At 35.5% G+C, this 19,309-nt stretch overlaps 2 protein-coding genes across 2 annotated transcripts in view; one reads left to right on the top strand and one right to left on the bottom strand.

Annotated features, from left to right (window-relative positions):
- The window catches only part of LOC127837282 (sulfate transporter-like), a 385,236-nt gene that overhangs the window by 116,778 nt on the left and 249,149 nt on the right, over nt 1-19,309 (bottom strand). The window lies entirely within an intron of this gene.
- LOC127837281 (beta-mannosidase-like) overlaps nt 1-19,309 on the top strand; it is a 61,922-nt gene that overhangs the window by 15,534 nt on the left and 27,079 nt on the right. Inside the window, exons 8-12 of the mRNA XM_052364200.1 lie at nt 903-1,090; nt 4,313-4,492; nt 5,723-5,820; nt 7,386-7,533; nt 10,739-10,952. Of these exons, the coding sequence (XP_052220160.1) occupies nt 903-1,090; nt 4,313-4,492; nt 5,723-5,820; nt 7,386-7,533; nt 10,739-10,952 (828 nt within the window). The remainder of the gene's footprint in view (nt 1-902; nt 1,091-4,312; nt 4,493-5,722; nt 5,821-7,385; nt 7,534-10,738; nt 10,953-19,309) is intronic.

Raw genomic sequence — 19,309 nt, 5'->3', positions numbered from 1 at the left:
GAATGACTTGAATATCAAACTATGATACATTGAGAACGTGTACCAATCCAAATTGTTGTTTACATTAGTGTCGCATTCGAAGCTATGCCTTTCGTTAAATACGACTTGATACAGCAAACCCGCAAAATGCAAGTTCTCAGAACACCATTATTGCGCTATAATCTATATTTTTACGAAAATCAACGTAAATCCATTGTTTATATTTGTTGCCATCCAATGTGTTTTTTTTAAACTAGTACACAGTCTCTCCATTTTTATTTCACCGACACCCGACATATAATTAATCTAGTATGGTTTTCTCAGAACCTGTGAATTTGTTGAAGTTTTGGACAACGACTAGGAGTATCTTACTTCTAACTTCTCTTAATGGAAACCCTTTTCTATATTCTTCTGATTTCACGTATCCCTGAGTGTCGGCATGTAGGCAAACTCTGTTCTATATTCTTCTAATGTCGCGTTTTCCCGACTCCCGGCAGTTCTAATGTCACGTTTTCCCGACTCCCGACAGTTCTGATGTCACGTTTTCCCGACTCCCGATAGCTCTTATTTTACGTTTTTCAGACTATCCACAGTTCTTTTTGCATGTATTCCCTACTACCGACAGGTAGTCCCGTCTTATAAGTAATGTATGCTTAATGTGATAAAAATAATATAATATATTGTCTTTTAATAGCCGGTGATGATATAATATTTGAATATATGTCTTTTAGCATGTCATTGTATTATATTTATTATGTCTTGCTATGAATGTTTGATCTCAATATCTACTTATGTGCTTTCATTTTACAGCTGATAGTATTTGTTATGTATACCATGTCCTTTTGTTTGTCGGGAAAAAGCTATAAGCTTATGTTCATTGTTTATAATGTCCGACGTTAAATAAATCTTCTTGTATCTTGTAGGTGGGGTGTCGGTAACGATCAGCGCTACATCGACGACTATCTGACGCTTTACGTCGCCACCATCAAGCGCCTACTGGACGCGGAAGACCCCGGCCGCCCCTTTATGCTCTCGAGTCCAAGCAACGGGGCCGAGACGGTAAAGCAGGGTGGGATCTCGAATTTTCCTTCAAGCAACCTTTATGGAGATAGTGAGTGGAATTGCCTATTTTTGTACTTTATATACATAAGTTTTCTATTAGAAAAGGCGTTTCACTTTGATCGTTGACTCTCTGATATTAAGAAAAACACGCATGATTTTTTACTCTTCATTTTGAGTGAGTGCAAATTGGTGTCAACTTTTGTATTGTATATACCCCGATTCATTTGTATTTATTTGAAACGGCTTTCCATTTTATCGCACTTTTATCTTTGACTCTAATTTAAGAAATACAAGCACGATTTTTTGCGCAATTTTAACAATAAACGCAGAAGAAAGAAAATCTCGAAATGTCACTTACTTTTATGAATGTGATCTAACTTGTTGATCCGTATTTACTATTGACTTTATTTAGTCCAATGAAACCTCGATGTAAAACGATTTTTTTTTCTTTTACATTGAACTGAATTATGCTTTAAAAAAGTTATTGAAAATAAAAACAAGTTCTACCCAGAAAACTAGCTCGAGATCGTCTCCGAAACGTTTATTTGGAGGCGGATGGAACTCAAGAGGCGTAGACTGGACAGAAGGGGCATACATATAGCTATTTTTTAAGTTAAAATCGGGCATATCTAAAGCTCTTTTAAATCGGGCATAACTAAAGCTCTTTTAAATCGGGCATAACTAAAGCTCTTTTAAATCGGGCATAACTTAAGCTCTTTTAAATCGGGCATAACTTAAGCTCTTTTCAATTGGGCATAACTTAAGCTCTTTTAAATCGGGCATAACTTAAGCTCTTTTAAATCGGGTATAACTAAAGCTCTTTTAAATCGGGCATAACTAAAGCTCTTTTAAATCGGGCATAACTTAAGCTCTTTAAAAACTGGCTTAACTAAAGCTCTTTAAGTAAAAATCGAGCATATCTAAAGCTCTTTAAAATCGGGCATAACTAAAGCTCTTTAAAATCGGGCATAACTAAAGCTCTAAGTTAAAATTGGGCATGTCTAAAGCTCTTTAAATTAAAATCGGGCATAACTAAAGCTCTTTACGTTGCAATCGGGTATTACTACAACTGTGCTAAAGTTGACAAAAAGGTCAAAACTTCATCTTAAAACTTCAGTTTAAGATGAAATCGGGTATAACAAGAGATTAAAGTTGCGATCAGGTATAACAACAGCTGTTTTTTAGTTGAAAAAGGGCAACACTTCAGCTGTTTAAGGTTAAAATCGTGTACAACTGTAGCTGTGTGTTGAAATCAGGGATAATCACGGCCGTTTGTCAGTTTAAATTACTTACCACTGCAAAAGTTTACAGTTGCAATCGGATAGAATTATATCTTTTTGCTAGTTGAAATCAGGCATGACGTGAATACCTGCATATATTTTAGTTGATAATGGGCATACGTGTCACTTTTTTAAGTTAAACAAGGAGAATAAATACAGCCTTTTTAATTCGTGAAAGAATATTATTGAGACGCGCTCTGAAAAAAATCGCTTAATTCATGCGTGTAAAGTGTCTTCCCGGATAAGCCTGTGCAGTCTAACTAGGGACAATACCCGGATAAGCCTATGAAGTCTAACTAGGGACAATACCCGGATAAGCCTATGAAGTCTAACTAGGGACAATACCCGGATAAGCCTATGAAGTCTAACTAGGGACAATACCCGGATAAGCCTATGAAGTCTAGCTAGGGACAATACCCGGATAAGCCTGTGCAGTCTAGCTAGGGACAATACCCGGATAAGCCTGTGCAGTCTAGCTAGGGACAATACCCGGATAAGCCTATGAAGTCTAGCTAGGGACAATACCCGGATAAGCCTATGAAGTCTAGCTAGGGACAATACCCGGATAAGCCTATGAAGTCTAGCTAGGGACAATACCCGGATAAGCCTATGAAGTCTAGCTAGGGACAATACCCGGATAAGCCTATGAAGTCTAGCTAGGGACAATACCCGGATAAGCCTATGAAGTCTAGCTAGGGACAATACCCAGATAAGCCTATGAAGTCTAGCTAGGGACAATACCCGGATAAGCCTGTGCAGTCTAGCTAGGGACAATACCCGGATAAGCCTGTGCAGTCTAGCTAGGGACAATACCCGGATAAGCCTGTGCAGTCTAACTAGGGACAATACCCGGATAAGCCTATGAAGTCTAGCTAGGGACAATACCCGGATAAGCCTATGAAGTCTAGCTAGGGACAATACCCGGATAAGCCTATGAAGTCTAGCTAGGGACAATACCCGGATAAGCCTATGAAGTCTAGCTAGGGACAATACCCGGATAAGCCTGTGCAGTCTAGCTAGGGACAATACCCGGATAAGCCTGTGCAGTCTAACTAGGGACAATACCCGGATAAGCCTGTGCAGTCTAACTAGGGACAATACCCGGATAAGCCTGTGCAGTCTAACTAGGGACAATACCCGGATAAGCCTGTGCAGTCTAACTAGGGACAATACCCGGATAAGCCTGTGCAGTCTAACTAGGGACAATACCCGGATAAGCCTGTGCAGTCTAACTAGGGACAATACCCGGATAAGCCTGTGCAGTCTAACTAGGGACAATAATTTCCGCTTTTATGGTATTTTTGTTCAAAGAAAGTATCTTCTAAACAGTTATCCAATCTAGGTGAAAAGTGTCGTCGCATATTAGCCTTTGCGGACTTCACAGGTTAACCTGGCTAACGACACTTAAAGGGGCCTTTTCACAGTTTTTGGCATGTTTTGAAATAAGTCATTATATGCTTTATATTGATAAATGTTAACATTGGATCTTAAAATCTCCAGTAAAAAATCAAGAATAAAATTTAAAAAGGGAAAAACAAGTAGCCGCATCTGGACTCGAACCAGTGACCCCTGGAGTCCTGGAGTAACCTGGAGTAAAAACGCATTACCCCGCTTGGCTATTCTGCCAAGCATGCTTGGTTGAAGTATTTAATGCATTATATGAGAAATCTTCGTAGTTTCACAAAATTTAACGACAACAACAGAACTCTCCAAATTATTCAATCGTTTCGCGTTGCAATGCTTTATAATTTTTAGGTTTTTAAATCGTCAAAACATGCATATATTAGCTATATTAGACCATGGTAAATGTTCAGTAATACTGTTTCCTCACAAATATCATAACTAAAACGAAAATGTGCGAATCTGAAACAACTTTTTTCAATTTTGTCAATTTACCAAACCGTGAAAAGATCCCTTTAACGCACATGCATTATACCCGTTAACCAAGAGCGAGGCTCGATATCATTTACAACAATTTTCAATCTTCCAAGTTCATGACTACAACTACGGACGCCGGTTCTGGGACGCTGGCGCCTACAGTGTACCTCGGATGGCCTCCGAGTACGGGCTGCAGTCGTTCCCGAGCGCTGAGAGTCTCTCTTCCGTTTACGCCGACGCCGACATGCGCTACGGGTCGGAACTGAACGCTTACCGACAGCATCACGCCGGCGGTAATTGTAATGGATACCATAACGCCCCATTGGTTCAAAAAGGTGCCATGTGCCTTCTAATTTCAATGTCACATGGTTCTTGTTTGCACCAAGGGGGGGGGGGGGGGGCGAATTTTTGTATGCTGTAAAATCATTCATATTCGTCTGCAAAACATTTGGTGTGTTTTAAATGACACGTTTATTCGTTAATTTTTTATTTGGAGAAAAGAATGAGAAATTTGCGTTCGTCTTTAAATAAATAAAATCCACGAAATCGACGAAATATAATGTCCTACTCAAAGGTGGTTAGCGTGTTGCTATGATATTAATTAGTAACAACATCATTTTGAATGAAAAATAAACAAATAATGACGGAAAATCAACTTCTCTGGAAAATTGTCACTATCAAATATATTTATAAGTTGATTTTTCGTTATAATATAATTATTTTTCAATTAAAATGATAATTTTACTAATAAATATCATAGCCACACTCTAACCACCTGTGATCCCACTAAGGCGGGGCGGGAACTATTCTTAATGATTTTTCAGTAGTTCGGTAATTTTAATTGCTAACACATTCTTTTGAAATTGTACAGGATATCTTTTAGTTTCGTAATTGTTAAGGAAACCACATATAGTTCTGGGAAAACTGGGCTTAATGCTTAATGCATGTTCGTAAAGGGTCGTCCCAGATTACCCGATGCAGTCCGAAATGGTTGATCAGGTACGACACTATTATGGAATTTTTCGTTGAAAGTACGTCTAAACTTAAATCCAGTTCAATCGGAAAGATGTTCAACCCAGTGATCATCACATTTCTGAATTAATGTGCATGTGAACATACTGTAATGTACTCGCCTTTTGTGACGTTTCTGCATTTATCTGGATCGTGAAAAAAGATTGATATCAACGTTTTTCGTGCCAACGGTAATTTAGTCTTTAAAACTTAAAACAATGGACATAATTATTCGTTGGTATCTTAAATTCGTGAATCGGTCAACCAACGAAATCAACAAAAATTAATAGTCCACGAATAATTATTTTAATAATTCGTGAATCTGTCTACCAACAAAATCAACGAAAACTAATGGTCCACGAATAATTATGTTAAAAATTCATGAATCGGTCTACCAACGAATTCAACGAAAATTAATACCGGTAGTCCACGAATAATAATGCTTTCACAGTAGCTGACAAAGCGGCGCATGCTTATTATCGTCACAAGTCCTTGTTTATATTCGTTTGCAGGCAATCAACAGATGCTGAACCTTATCGAGATGTACATGCTGCCCCCTAACGGCACGGACGAAAGGCAGAAGTTCTCAGATCTCATCTACTGCACACAGGTTAGATAACTGAATATACAGACTTAGCACAGTGATCTCCCTTGTTTGCCCGACCGCTAATTGCAGTGGTTGGCACATGCGCTTCTCATGTAGGTCAACCTAGTGCAACGCCCGCTTCCGGAAGCATGTCAGTTTGGCAGGTGGTCACCATACTGGAAATTGAAGCTATAATTGAAAAAAATAGTCGCAACTTTCTTGTTTTGTAAGTAAATTATGTAGAAGTCATAAAAATACTCAAGGTCCCCACATAATGCAGCCTCAGATGCGGAAGGACATCAGAAACTTTGAAATACACTCTCACACACAATATTGCCTTAACTGATTAACTTAAATAAGCCTTGTGCCGGATGAACACAGTGGAGGCCTATAGGCAGTGACACCTTTTGGACCCAGTCCCCAGGCCCCTGGCCCCTGGTCGGCCTCGGGCCAACTAGAACGCCAGTGCCAAGTGGAATTCACTCGTTTAAAACAGCAAAACACAACGGTTTTGCAAATAATAAATAATTGCAACTTGGTAAAACAATGGAAAGCCTTTAATTGAAATTTAACATTGATAGACATAATTTAATGATTCAAGTCATTAGATTAAAGGGGCCTTTTCACAGATTTTGGCATGTTTTGAAGTTTGTCATTAAATGCTTTCTATTGATAAATGTAAACATTAATTTTTAAAAGCTCCAGTAAAAAAATCAAAAATAAAATTTAAAAAAGGAAACAAAGTAGCCCGCAGCAGGACTCGAACCAGTGACCCCCGGAATCCTGAAGTAAAATCGCATGAGCCAACTGAGCTATCCTGCCAAGCATACATAAGATGCGTATTTAATACGTTATATAAGCAACCTTCGTAGTTCTACAAATTTAAACGACAACAACAGAACTCTCCAAATTATTCAATCGTTTCGCGTTGCAACGCTTTATAATTTTAAGGTTTTCAAATCGTCAAAAGATACATATAATGGCTATATTGGACTATGGTAAATGTTCAGTAATACTGTTTCCTCACAAATATCATAACTAAAACGAAAATTTGCGAATCTGAAACAACTTTTTTCAATTTTTTCAATTTACCAAACCGTGAAAAGATCCCTTTAATTGAAATTTAAAATTGATATACATGATTTGATGTTTCAAGTTATTAGATTAAGCTGAGTAAGTAAACAAACTTTATTTCGTCGCGGTCTAATGGGGCCCCTAAAAGTTGCGAGGCCAATAGGCAGTTGCCTACTTTGCCTAATGGTTAACCCTTTCAGTGCAGGAACCGAATTTTAAAGGCCTTTGCAAACAGTTTGGATACAGATGAGACGCCAGAGAACGTGGCGTCTCATCTGGATCCAAACTGTTTGCTATTCTGATAGTATTCTTTGAAAAAAAATCGAAGAAAATGCTAATTTTAGAAATTCTGCAGACGACATTTTAGCAGACGACAAATTTCCTAGCATGCGAAGGGTTAATCCAGGACTGATAACGCTCCGTTTGTATTGGTTGGTGATCGTTTTTTAATGAAAGATATTTAACATTTTGGTTTTAGAAATAAAAGTTGTTTTAAGTCAGAAGATTCTATTTAGATTGTGCACGCGGTTGCCATGCGAACCGAGACGGAGCACTACCGCCGCTGGCAGAGTCAGCTGACCAATCAAGGGGAGGGGCACACGATGGGGGCGTTATATTGGATGTTTGCCGACATCTGGCAGGCCCCATCTTGGGCCTCTATTGGTAAGTTACTGGTAACACTCCTGCAAATCATGGCAAGTTGCGCTCAATTGGTCATTGTCGGCTCAGGTACTACTTTAAAGTACCCCGATTACTATTACGTATACAAGAAAGTACCCGGGGTTCGGAGAATGTACTCAAAAGTACCCCATAGTATGACATGGTACGTTTTAACGTATTTTCCGTACCCAGGGTACGTCGAAGTATAATACTTAAAGGGGCCGTCCAACAGATTCTGGCATGTATTCAAACATGTCAATAAATGCTTTATATTTATAAATTTAAACATTTGACCTAAAAATATGCAGTAAAAAATACAATTTAAAAAAGGAAAGAAGTAACCCTCAACAGGGCTCGAACCACTGACCACTGGAGTCCTGGAGTAAAAATTCTCTCGCCTAGACCACTCGACCATCCATGCTCATGCTTAGAGCGGATGTATTTTTATGCCCCCGGTAGGAGGGCATATAGTGATCGGACTGTCTGTCCGTCTGTCCGCCTGTCTGTCTGTCCTTCTTTCAGTCACACATTGCGTTTAGGTTTCGAAAAATGCTCATAACTTCTATGTCCCTTGAGATGTAACCTTCATATTTGGTTTGCATATGAACAGAACAGAACAGAATATTTTATTTTAGCTTAAGCATACAGCTCATCGCCATAAACATACATATGCAATAACAGCATGCGTGACAAGTATATACAAAACATACATCCTTTTGAGGAAAGATCAATTTAAAAAGTAATGACATATAACATGTTTTAGTGAGAATGTCACATGGATGGGGTTAATACAAAGTGATCATGTAATGTTAACACGAAATTTAATAATTGTTACAAATATAACATTATTCTAAGCTTATTGTCTTTGTGGAAGATATATCATTTATACTACACATATAGCATATCTTCTCGCAACTTAAAGCATTTTAAACAAAAAATGGCAAGTTTTCTTAACACTATTTTGTTTGAACAATTAAGTAGTTCGTTAAACTTGAACATACTAGGTCGTGATCTGTAATACTTTGGAGTTAATGTATTCCTAATATCGGCATAATAAGGACATTTAATAACAAAGTGATATTCATCCTCGATATCATTGAGGTTGCATAAAACACATTTGCGTTGATCTCTGACAATGTTCTGGTGTATATCCGTTTCAATTAATAATTTGTGAGACGACAAACGTAATTTAGCAATAATATTCCTATGTTTTTTATTTTTGAACAATATCAAGATACGCAGATCTTTCGAATATTGGTTTCAATTCTTTATATAAAATCATTGAACTAGATGATGTGACACTTGTATTCCAGTTAGTGATATACTGGTCTCGTAATCTGGTTTTAAGTAGCGGTATTAATTGATTAGAGTTCACAGATTCGGGGAATAGCCATACATCGTTAAAACCGGTTTGGTTTAGAATGTCCCGTACTTTCGATGACCAATTGTTTGTGTTATTTTTGCGTTCAATTTCTAATCTCTGTGATAATAAAATGTGTTTAAGAATACAATTACCCTCTTTTACAGTATATAATTTCAAAAAGTATTTCACGATCCTGACATATCTGTCTAAATACAAGGGGAATCGACCAACTTCGGCATATAGCGATAATGAGTTTGTTGACATCTTAACATTCAATATTCTTTTACAAAATTTACGATGGACGCGCTCAATGTTTTCCGCTTTCATAAGTATATGAAGGCCTTTCCATACGCACACAAATTTTGACCCCTGTGACCTTGACGTTGAACTTAGGGTCCGCGTTTAGGTCTCGAAATCTGCGTTTAGGTTTCGAAAAATGCTCATTACTTCTATGTCCCTTGAGATATGACCTTCATATTTGGTATGCATGTGTATATGGACAATGCCTTTCCATACGCATAGAAATTTTGACCCCTGTGACCTTGACCTTGAACTAAGGGTCCGTGTTTAGGTTTCGAAATCTGCGTTTAGGTTTCGAAAAAAGCTCATAACTTCTATCAAGCGTTCATAGGGGGCATTAGTCATCCTATGGTGACAGCTCTTGTTTACCTATATAAGCAATCCTCGTAGTTTCCCAAAATATAACTACAACAGAAATTTCGAAATTATTCAATAGTTTCGCGTCGCACGACGCTTTATAATTTTTAGGTTTTCCAATCGTTAAAAGATGCATTTAATGGATATTTAAGAGCATGGTAAATGGTCAGTATTACTATTTCCTCAAAAATATCATAACAAAAACGAAAATTTACGAATCTGAAACATTTTGTTTTTATTTTGTCAATTTACCAATCTGTTGGACGGCCCCTTTAAGAGTACTTTTAAGCAGTACTTGAGCCGAATACGACCAATAAATCGCGAGGGCACACGATGATGTCACTGTATTACATGCTAGGCAGTTCGCCGATATTTGGCACGACCCCATTAGTGTCTTTCTTGGTAAGCTGTTAGCTAGAAACCAGCATTGTATGTGCGCATCTATGTTAGATGCCCTTCTTAGAAGTATTCACTGTAAAGTGAACCAAGATCCATTGTTTCAGTAAACTTCCGTAAGTTTACAATTGTATAATAAAAAGCTGCTAATTTTCTCAGGAACAGTAAAACTCTAGATTTGCGCGTGAACCGTAAAAAATCAAATTAATTTGCACTTGAATTGCAAACAAAAACTAAAACAGAAAAAGAATTTAAAAAAAACGTACATTTAGGAAACAAAAAAAAGGTTCAGGAAACAGCGCAAGTTAGGAAACGTAATGTGTACTAAAAATTTGTGAAGTTTACTTGTTAGCATCATTTTTAAACTATAATGTATATTGGCATTCTTAAAATGTAATACCCTTGATGTATTTATTTAATGCATTCGCAGTGTTTTCACAAATAACATATAGATACGATGCACACGGGCGCAATTGAACACGATAAATGGCCAAGCAGTTCCCGGAAGTTATAAATGTATTCAACGTTTTGCGCATGCGTCGACTTTGTTACGCCTGTTTATTTCTCGTAGATTGACATTTTTGTCCCAGTTTGATATTCATTTCATTCAAAGTAAGAAAGCAGAACGGAAAAAAGGAGCGTTTGAGTGTTAATAAGCAGTGGTATGGGGCGGCATCCCATGAAATTTATAAGGCATTCCACTTATAACCGTTTAATGTTGTTTGTCGATGAATTAAGAGAAACTTTAAAAAAAAAGAATGTTATGATATCAGAAATATTTCTTCATTTCAGAATATGGCGGGAAATGGAAAATGCTGCACTATTTTGCTCGGAAGTTTTTCGCGCCAATCTTGATTTCTCCCTACATAGACAACTCAGACCTGAAAGTATTCCTCGTGGTGGACGAGTTGCCTACCTTTGACCGTAACGATCCGCTCGAAATCGAGTTGGAACTTCATCCAGTAATTACCGAAGATGAACGACCATTCAACCTGTTCGCTCTCAGGTACCTTAAACTTTTGGATTTCTTCATTAAATTTTGAGAGTAAAATATAACAAATAAAAGCCCGCTACGGAATCCGGATAGTGTCATCTATAAGCTCGCCCTTCTTTCATCAAGGGCGACACACGACACACGAAGCGATACACGATATTTTGCGCGACAGTCGCGGCGACGCACGATATTTTGCGCGACAGTCGCGGCGACGCACGATATTTTGCGCGACAGTCGCGGCGACCCACGATATATGTTACAAGATATATCGCCTTTTGGGCTACCTACACAAGGACAAAAGTTCGTGGTACATTCTCGCGCGTCGCTTCGTGTATCGCGCAAAATATCGTTAAGTTTCGCCTTTCACAATCACATAGGGTGTGACTATTCCTACCAGTTGTAAAACTATATACCGGTATATGGTGAGCAATTTTTTAATAAATACGATTTAAAAGATAATATTAGTTTTAAAAACTTCATGCCTCATTGATTTTTTTCTAAATGCACCGTGTTCTGAAAAAACTGGACTTCTATGTAACTTAGCAACCAAAAGTTTGATCTGATTAACCCTTTGCATGCTGGGAAATTTGTCGTCTGCTAAAATGTCGTCTGCTGAATTTCTAAAATTAGCATTTTCTTCGATTTTTTTCAAAGAATATTATCAGAATAGCAAACAGTTTGGATCCTGATGAGACGCCACGTTGTGTGGCGTCTCATCTGGATCCAAACTGTTTGCAAAGGCCTTCAAAATTCGGTTCACGCACTGAAAGGGTTAATAAAAGAAAATACTATCTACATATCGTGTTTCTTCAACATAGTTAAAGTTCTTTGTGAGATGTCGCAGAATCAGGATTGTTAGTTTTCATTTACAGTCAATCTTGAGCACGCGACCTTTGTCTTATGCGACCACTTTGAACTCCAGCCTATTTTGATATTTTGATAAACTTACCTTCTTACAAATTCAATAAATTATCTTGTTTAATGTTACTGTTTTATTTAATTGTTCACAATTATTTTCACACTCTTTGTTGCAGCATTAATATCCCGGTGTTTAATTGCACCTTTGTTATCACAAACCGATTATCTCGTTATGATCGGATACTGTCCAGACAATAACAAAGAAAACATGGTTTCATAAAACAAGGGACCTGCACTTGGGTCCCTGCATAAACCCCATGTTGCATAAGAGTGTCTGGTCAGTAAACATAAGTTACGATACCTCTATGTCATCTCTTGGCATATTGAGCAATCATTTAAGACAAATTTTAAAGCTTAAAATACTGATCAGTTGCTTCAATGAAATATTTTAACATTAACATTAATGAAATCATTTGTCGGAAATGGATTTACAGGAACTAGTGTGTATGTATATAAGCCAGTTTAATCTTAATAATAGATTGTTTAATAACTATACATTTTAAATATTGTGCAATTTTACTGCTACGCAATTAAGGTATTTTACGGGTACCGGCAAAACTCCGCTAAATACGTGTAAAGATTGTACATTACTGCAGTGTACGAAACACCATCATGAACACAAGCAATCACAATAGGGTAAAATATACTTTCTTTAAAAAATATGTTTAATATAATTTTAAGCCTTTATCATAAAATGCTAGATTTGTATCACTCCTTATTACTAGTAAAGAGAGAGCAATATACATGCAAAGAAAGTTCACTTTGCATAATTAATATGCAGTGTTTATCCGTTTTATGCTTAATTGTATTTATAATGTCATTCAATGTAAACGAAACGAAAATTCATTCAATGTAAAAGAAAATTACCACGATATTGAAAAAAAGAGTAATGTATTCCGCTTTTTAGGGCTTTGTTTTTATAATTGATTTTTATGACATTATCGATCGCTGATGAAAATGAACACTACCCACACCACTTATAATTATAATCAAAATTGATATATGTTTTATAAGTGTTGAAATATAATTTATTCAAGTCTTATTATCAAAAAGATTACGTCTAATGTATTGTTTTGTTTTGTGGAATAGTCAGTATTTAGTCATCCGATCACTTTTACTCTATGCTTATAACTTCTTCGAAATTTTATGAAGAGGAAATTTGATGTGTGAATATACATTAATTTGGTATTAAATATGATATTTTTTCACTATTTGTTAAGAGTTTTAACGTTTATTTCGTTTTTTTATTATCAATTTATTGACTTAACAAAAGCCCTTAATACATGTTTTACGTTACTGTAACCTTTTTTTGCCAACCAGTCAGTGCGCATGCGCGGAAAATCCCGAATGTAAACAATAACAAGTAACTCGTCTATTACACTGTGAATGAACAAAAACTGTCACGTGACCACAAAAGTCAACGTCAGTAGTCATTTTATGACAACAAACAGCCGCGCAAGGTAGGTTTTTTCCAATATCTTTGCTGATCATCCTCTGACTTTCATACGACCTAGTGCAGGCAATATGGCATGCATATAGCTTTAGATCGGTATATCACGCGTTGTGTGTGTTGCTCTGGTTTTCGAGAACACTTCGGCGCATATTTCCATTTAAGAAGCAAACGTCAGTAGTAAAATTACAAAGAGTCAGTGTTTTCGAAAATTAACGATAACAGAACTGTCTATGCTTTACCGGACGAACATATATTACATATCGAGGGGTTAGAGCCAGAAGGTGGTAAGTGCATTTTTTATCAAAAATCACTTTTTTGCACGTTAAGAAAGCTATTCCAATACTCTTCAATTTGCACTATTCCCTTGAATCATATCTTGTATACAACATAGTTTATCAGACAGAACCAAGGTGCACTAAGTGCTTATCGACAAATCCCTTGTATGCCAGAATGCTTTATATCATTTTCATGACTGCAAGAGAGCTTTAATAGCACTTTAGTTTTTTTGGCACAATATGTTTTCATACATATTGAGAGGTAATACATGTGCCAAAAGGATTTAAGTGCACTTAAATCATTTTAACATAAGACAGTTGTGCCCCTTATTCAATGTAAAAAATAAAATATGAAGCCCTTACCTTGTAAAGGAATAACTGTATCTGGTTTATATCAACAGGAAACACAAACTATTGTGCTAATGGGTAATTAGATAGGGAGAAATATGAATTTATCGGTGTTTATGTTGATAAAAGACACTGTTCTCCCACTAAGATGGTAAAATAATATAATTGTTTCAACACCTTTCTCATTGAAAGTTCTTTCTTATAGAAAGGAAATGTTTTCAAAGAAAACTACATTTACAGTAAAAGATTTTTAGGTATTATATTTGTGTGTAAAAAGATGTCTATTATTATTAAAATACTAAAATGTTTCAAATTTGGACTTGAAAGGCAGGAAGAAATTAATGCTTATCTTTTTTAGATTTTGCAGTAATTAATTTTATAATTGTATTACAGGTATATGTCTCTCTGACTTCAGTGCCATTTGATATGTTCACTATAGACAGGCTTTATTGCAGATGTATACTTTTATGGTTATAGCATTCAAGCAGTTCATTACACATTGAAAGTTTGAAAAAAGTATGTTAAAAGCTGTGCATCTATTAACTTATTTTCAAATAAAAGTTTAACATGCCAAAGTTGTGCTTATATTTTTACAAAGAGTTCATATCAACGCCAGAAGAACGTCGTATGTTCAAACATAACGGCATAGGGTGTTACGACAAATCTGATTCGACGTTTCACTTTTAACATGAAGAATGCGGAAAACCTTATTGGTAAATATTCCAGTGATCATAAATTGGAGAAATGGTAGGTGTGCGAAAATGAGACTTCCTTAAAATAAGTGAACCCACAGTATGACGTCATTGGAATGTGCGTTTAAAAACGTCAATCTTTATGTTTAAAAGTATAAACTGGTGGACAAAACGTGTCATAGTGTGCGCATCGTTATAATTTTTTTTCTATGATTTATGATAAACACATGTTTTGTGGATATTCTGAAGATATAGAATATTTTTATCATTGTTCTTATATGTTTACTGTAGTGAATAACATAATATCTTTATAATTTTTATTGAAAATAAAGAAGTGAAACTCCAGGTGCTGGAGCAGTTTTGCATGTTAGTGACATGCAATTAGTTGGTCATTAATTTAAGGCAAGTGACCAATTGCCAAATAGTACAACACAGCACAATACAAAACAACATAAACATATATAAAAATAAAGCTTGGGTCACCGCCTTGGAACGGTCAACCTCACACTTGGCCCAGCAATATTCATGATACATATAAGTGTGAATAAAATTTAACCTCATAGCATTGCAACTAAAATTAAACAATAATAAAAGGAAACCAAAACGCATTCATTTTAATTACCATTTAATTACTCAATGGTAGGGAAGAGACCAGAGCAACAGTGTTACAACCTTTTGAGGAACGATGAAATGAAATTACGAACAAGTGTCAACTACATCCCTTATTTTTAGAAAAAAGATTTGAGAATATAGCAAACCAACTTTTATTTGAATAACATAACTCTTTACTCAAATTAAAATATATAAGGCGTAGGTTAAAACTAAACCCATACATTCCAGAATAGGTAAGCAGCTAGAAATTCTCGCATGATTTCTTGGCTTCCTCAACTGACTTTTTTTCTCCTGGCAGCATTTGATGTAACATTATGCAGTCAATTTGTTTACTGAAAATGACGAACACATATTTTATAGAAAATGTTTAAAGATATATTCATGTACTGTAATCAAATCCCTTATCAGTAAAACAAGGCAACAATTTTTCCCCATACATGTTGCAAACTGACACAGATTGAGCAATATTTAAAGGACAAGTTCTTGATCGTTCTTGTTGATGCCCTGTGTTAGTGTCATTTTCTTTACAGATTAAGATGGAACAATATTACATAAATTGGTTAAAAAAGTTCGCAATTTATTTTAACAAATATTATTAAAAATAGACTATACGATTTTTGTATGTGTTAAATTGTAATATATTGATTAAAATATGTTACAATAACGCAACATAGGCAAGAAAAAATATACATTGAAGACGAATTTCATAAAATGCAGCAAAGACAAATTAGCGCCCCGAGCCGATTGTGACGAATATATTTCGTACATAGTTTCCTACAATAACCGAAGCATTCATCTTTTTATTAGGTTCGGAGTAAGTGTTCGTGTGTCGTATAAATAGATATGGTTGCAGTAAATTAAAATGATCCGTAAAACAAAATTTAGATTCACATCGTACATGCATGATATACATGCTGGCAAATTCGACTGTAAAGACATTGTCGATTTCAGAATTAAATATCAGGCTTATTTCGCATTTTTCGACACATGTCCGTCTTAACTTTTATTTCAATTTATATTGAAATATATGTATAATAAGTGTTTACACGTTTTATATAAATTCATAAATATTTGACAAAATCGTTCAGTCTCGGTTTAAAACGGAAATAATACAGTTTATGAAATGACATAAAATAAATATTAAACAAATATGTCTATTAAAACATGCCTACTTAAAATAATATACAGATTAAAAAACAGTAAAAGCATATTACGATACCATACAATAAGTACATTTTACTGCTATATATTTGTATAATTTGTCGTTACCAATATATGTCTGTTTTTGTTTAATTTAAATTTGTTGCTGTATTAATTTCTTTTAGTTATATCACTGACTTATGTCAGTCAACCTTCTCAATAAATATGTAAACAAGTCCCGTCAAAATCTTACACTTTCTTCCTTCCATGGCCATCCCAGCCCATATGACAATAAAAATGACCCACAGGTCAGTACAGGGGCAAGGTGGGGCCATCCCTAACAATGTGAGAAGAGGCAGAATGAAAAAACAATGATCAATTATTCAAAGCAAAGTTAAATATATCAATATGCTTAAATGTTTTTTGAAACAAATATAACTAGTTAATATTAAATGATTGAGAATAAACTAAATTTATACAGACATGTTTGCATTCATATTTAGATGTACAGTGGCATAGAGATGACATTTACTCCTCTTTTTTATAAACTGCACTCCTCTTTTTTTCTATCTCGTTCCCACGACATACTAACTAGAGGGAACGAGTTAACTATGTCGTGGGAATGATTTATTAAGTCGAGAGAACGAGATACAAAAAATAGTAGTGCAAAACTAAATAAATGAAGAGTGCAATACAAAAAGAGCAGTGCATTAAATAAAGGTGAAGTGCATTAAACACTTTACTGCACCGCTGTTTGTTTCGTTGCACTGCCTCTTTTATTTATTTTTGCACTCTTTTTTTCTATCTCGATCGTTCCCTTAACTTAGTAAGTTGTCCCACAACATTGCTTACTCGTTCCCACGAGTTAGTAAGTCGTTCCCTTGAGATAGTTAAAATGCTCTCTTCTTTTGTTTAATGCACCCCTCATATATTTACTTCACCGCTCTTTTTTTTATTGCACGCCTCTTTCATTTAATTGTGCACTCCTGTTTTTTTCTATATCGTTCACTCGACTTAGCTGACTGTTCCCTCGAGTTCGAGTTAGTAGGTCGTTCTCTCAAGTAAGTATGTCGTTGGAACGAGATAGAAAAAAGAGGAGTGCAATGTAAAACAAGAGGAGTGATTAACAAAAAGGAGTGATTGTCACCTATATGCCACCGTACTACTGATGATCAATACATGCATCTTACTGGAACGTTTTGAACAACTTTGATAGAGGATCACCCATTTATCATTTATGTGAAGGTTTGTTCGAATCTTCCCAGTGGTTGAAGTGGAGATTTGAAGCTGGTTGTAGACAACACAAAGAGAAGCCAACAACCACGTAAGCTAACTCTCAGTAGAGAACCAAAATACAAGATGCAAGGCAAAAACTAAAGCACAGAAGATTTAACAGTATGCCGTCGATAAAATTGTGATCAACTTTCAACTTAGGTAAGTCTCGGTAAATCTCTAAATTTTGTTATACAAATTATGTGAACCTCGTTTTGTGACCAGCTTTTACCACTGCATTCACATTTAAACAACTGCTGTAGAGAATCACTATGCATTTACAACATAGGCATCGATTTACATAACCTAAGTGACAAGGCGGTTCAGAATATAATAAGTTATAAGTAGTTTTTGGTCTATCAATGTGTTTAAAAGGATGTTGTCCCTGGCGTGCGGAATGTAAAGACTCCAGGTTCATAATTAACAAGGATGTTAGTCAATATATATAATATGAAACCTATTGGCATTGCATTTTGAATGCACTGATGTTGAATATTATGTTGATATTTATAAAATCTATATAACCCATGCGACCCTAAACCATTCAGGCTATATTTCATTTGCCTAAGTTAAAACAATCAAAGCATTTATAGTGTTCATAAGTTTTTTCTTATATTTGACATGGTAACCTAAGTTTTGAATACACTTCTTAGATTTCATCTTTGTTGTGATATTGTGATGATACACATTCTTACCAAATGTGATCAACATTTAGTCATAAGGGTAGCTTCTACAGTTGTTACAACTTTAGCGTAACCTTTAACCTGTTGACCAGGTTTTTGATATCAGTTGGCCCAAATTTTACATTGATTTAAATATTGTCGAAATAAACATTTTTACTTTTATATTTTATTGGCCTTAACCGAAAATCGGAGGTTGCTTTATTAGATCTGTACTGTAACTTTGCTCTACTTTGCTGTCGGTGTCATGAACTGTAATGAAATCCTTGTAGGTCCCGACTTTGATTGCATGAAAGTATTAAACTTTGCATGTTTTGTTGATTTACCCAGACAAAATGGAGTTAATTAGAAGCGAATTAATAATTGTCTTCGTGAGGTAATCACCAACGGTTTGGAGTTCCGATGAATAGGAATTAATAACAAGCATCAGAATAACAAACCGTTGGTTATTACCTTAACAAACAACGTAAGCTATATATAATTTTAAAGGGATCTTTTCACGCTTTGGTAAATTGACAAAATTGAAAAAAGTTGTTTCAGATTCGCAAATTTTCGTGTTAGTTATGATATTTGTGAGGGAACAGTAATACTGAACATTTACCATGCTTTAATATAGCCATTATATGCATCTTTTGACGATTATAAAACCTAAAAATTATAAAGCGTTGCAACGCGAAACGATTGAATAATTTGGAGAGTTCTGTTTTTGTCGTTAAATTTTGTTTAACTACGAAGATTGCTTATATAAGGTATAAAATACGTGAAGGATGTGTACTCGGCGGAATAGCTCAGTAGGCTAAAGCGTTTTTACTTCAGGACTCTGGCAGGACTCCAAGGGTTACTGGTTCCAAACCTGCTCCGGGCAATGTTCTTTTCCTTTTTTTAATTTTATTCTTGATTTTTTACTGGAGCTTTTACGATCCAATGTTTACATTTATCAATATAAAGCATTTAATGAATAAGTTAAAAAATGCCAAAA

The sequence above is a fragment of the Dreissena polymorpha genome, chromosome 7, assembly GCF_020536995.1.
Source record: "Dreissena polymorpha isolate Duluth1 chromosome 7, UMN_Dpol_1.0, whole genome shotgun sequence".
In the NCBI taxonomy this organism is placed as follows: domain Eukaryota; kingdom Metazoa; phylum Mollusca; class Bivalvia; order Myida; family Dreissenidae; genus Dreissena; species Dreissena polymorpha.
The sequence above is the reverse complement of the archived record's forward strand: the minus strand, read 5'-3'. Positions and strand labels throughout refer to the sequence as shown.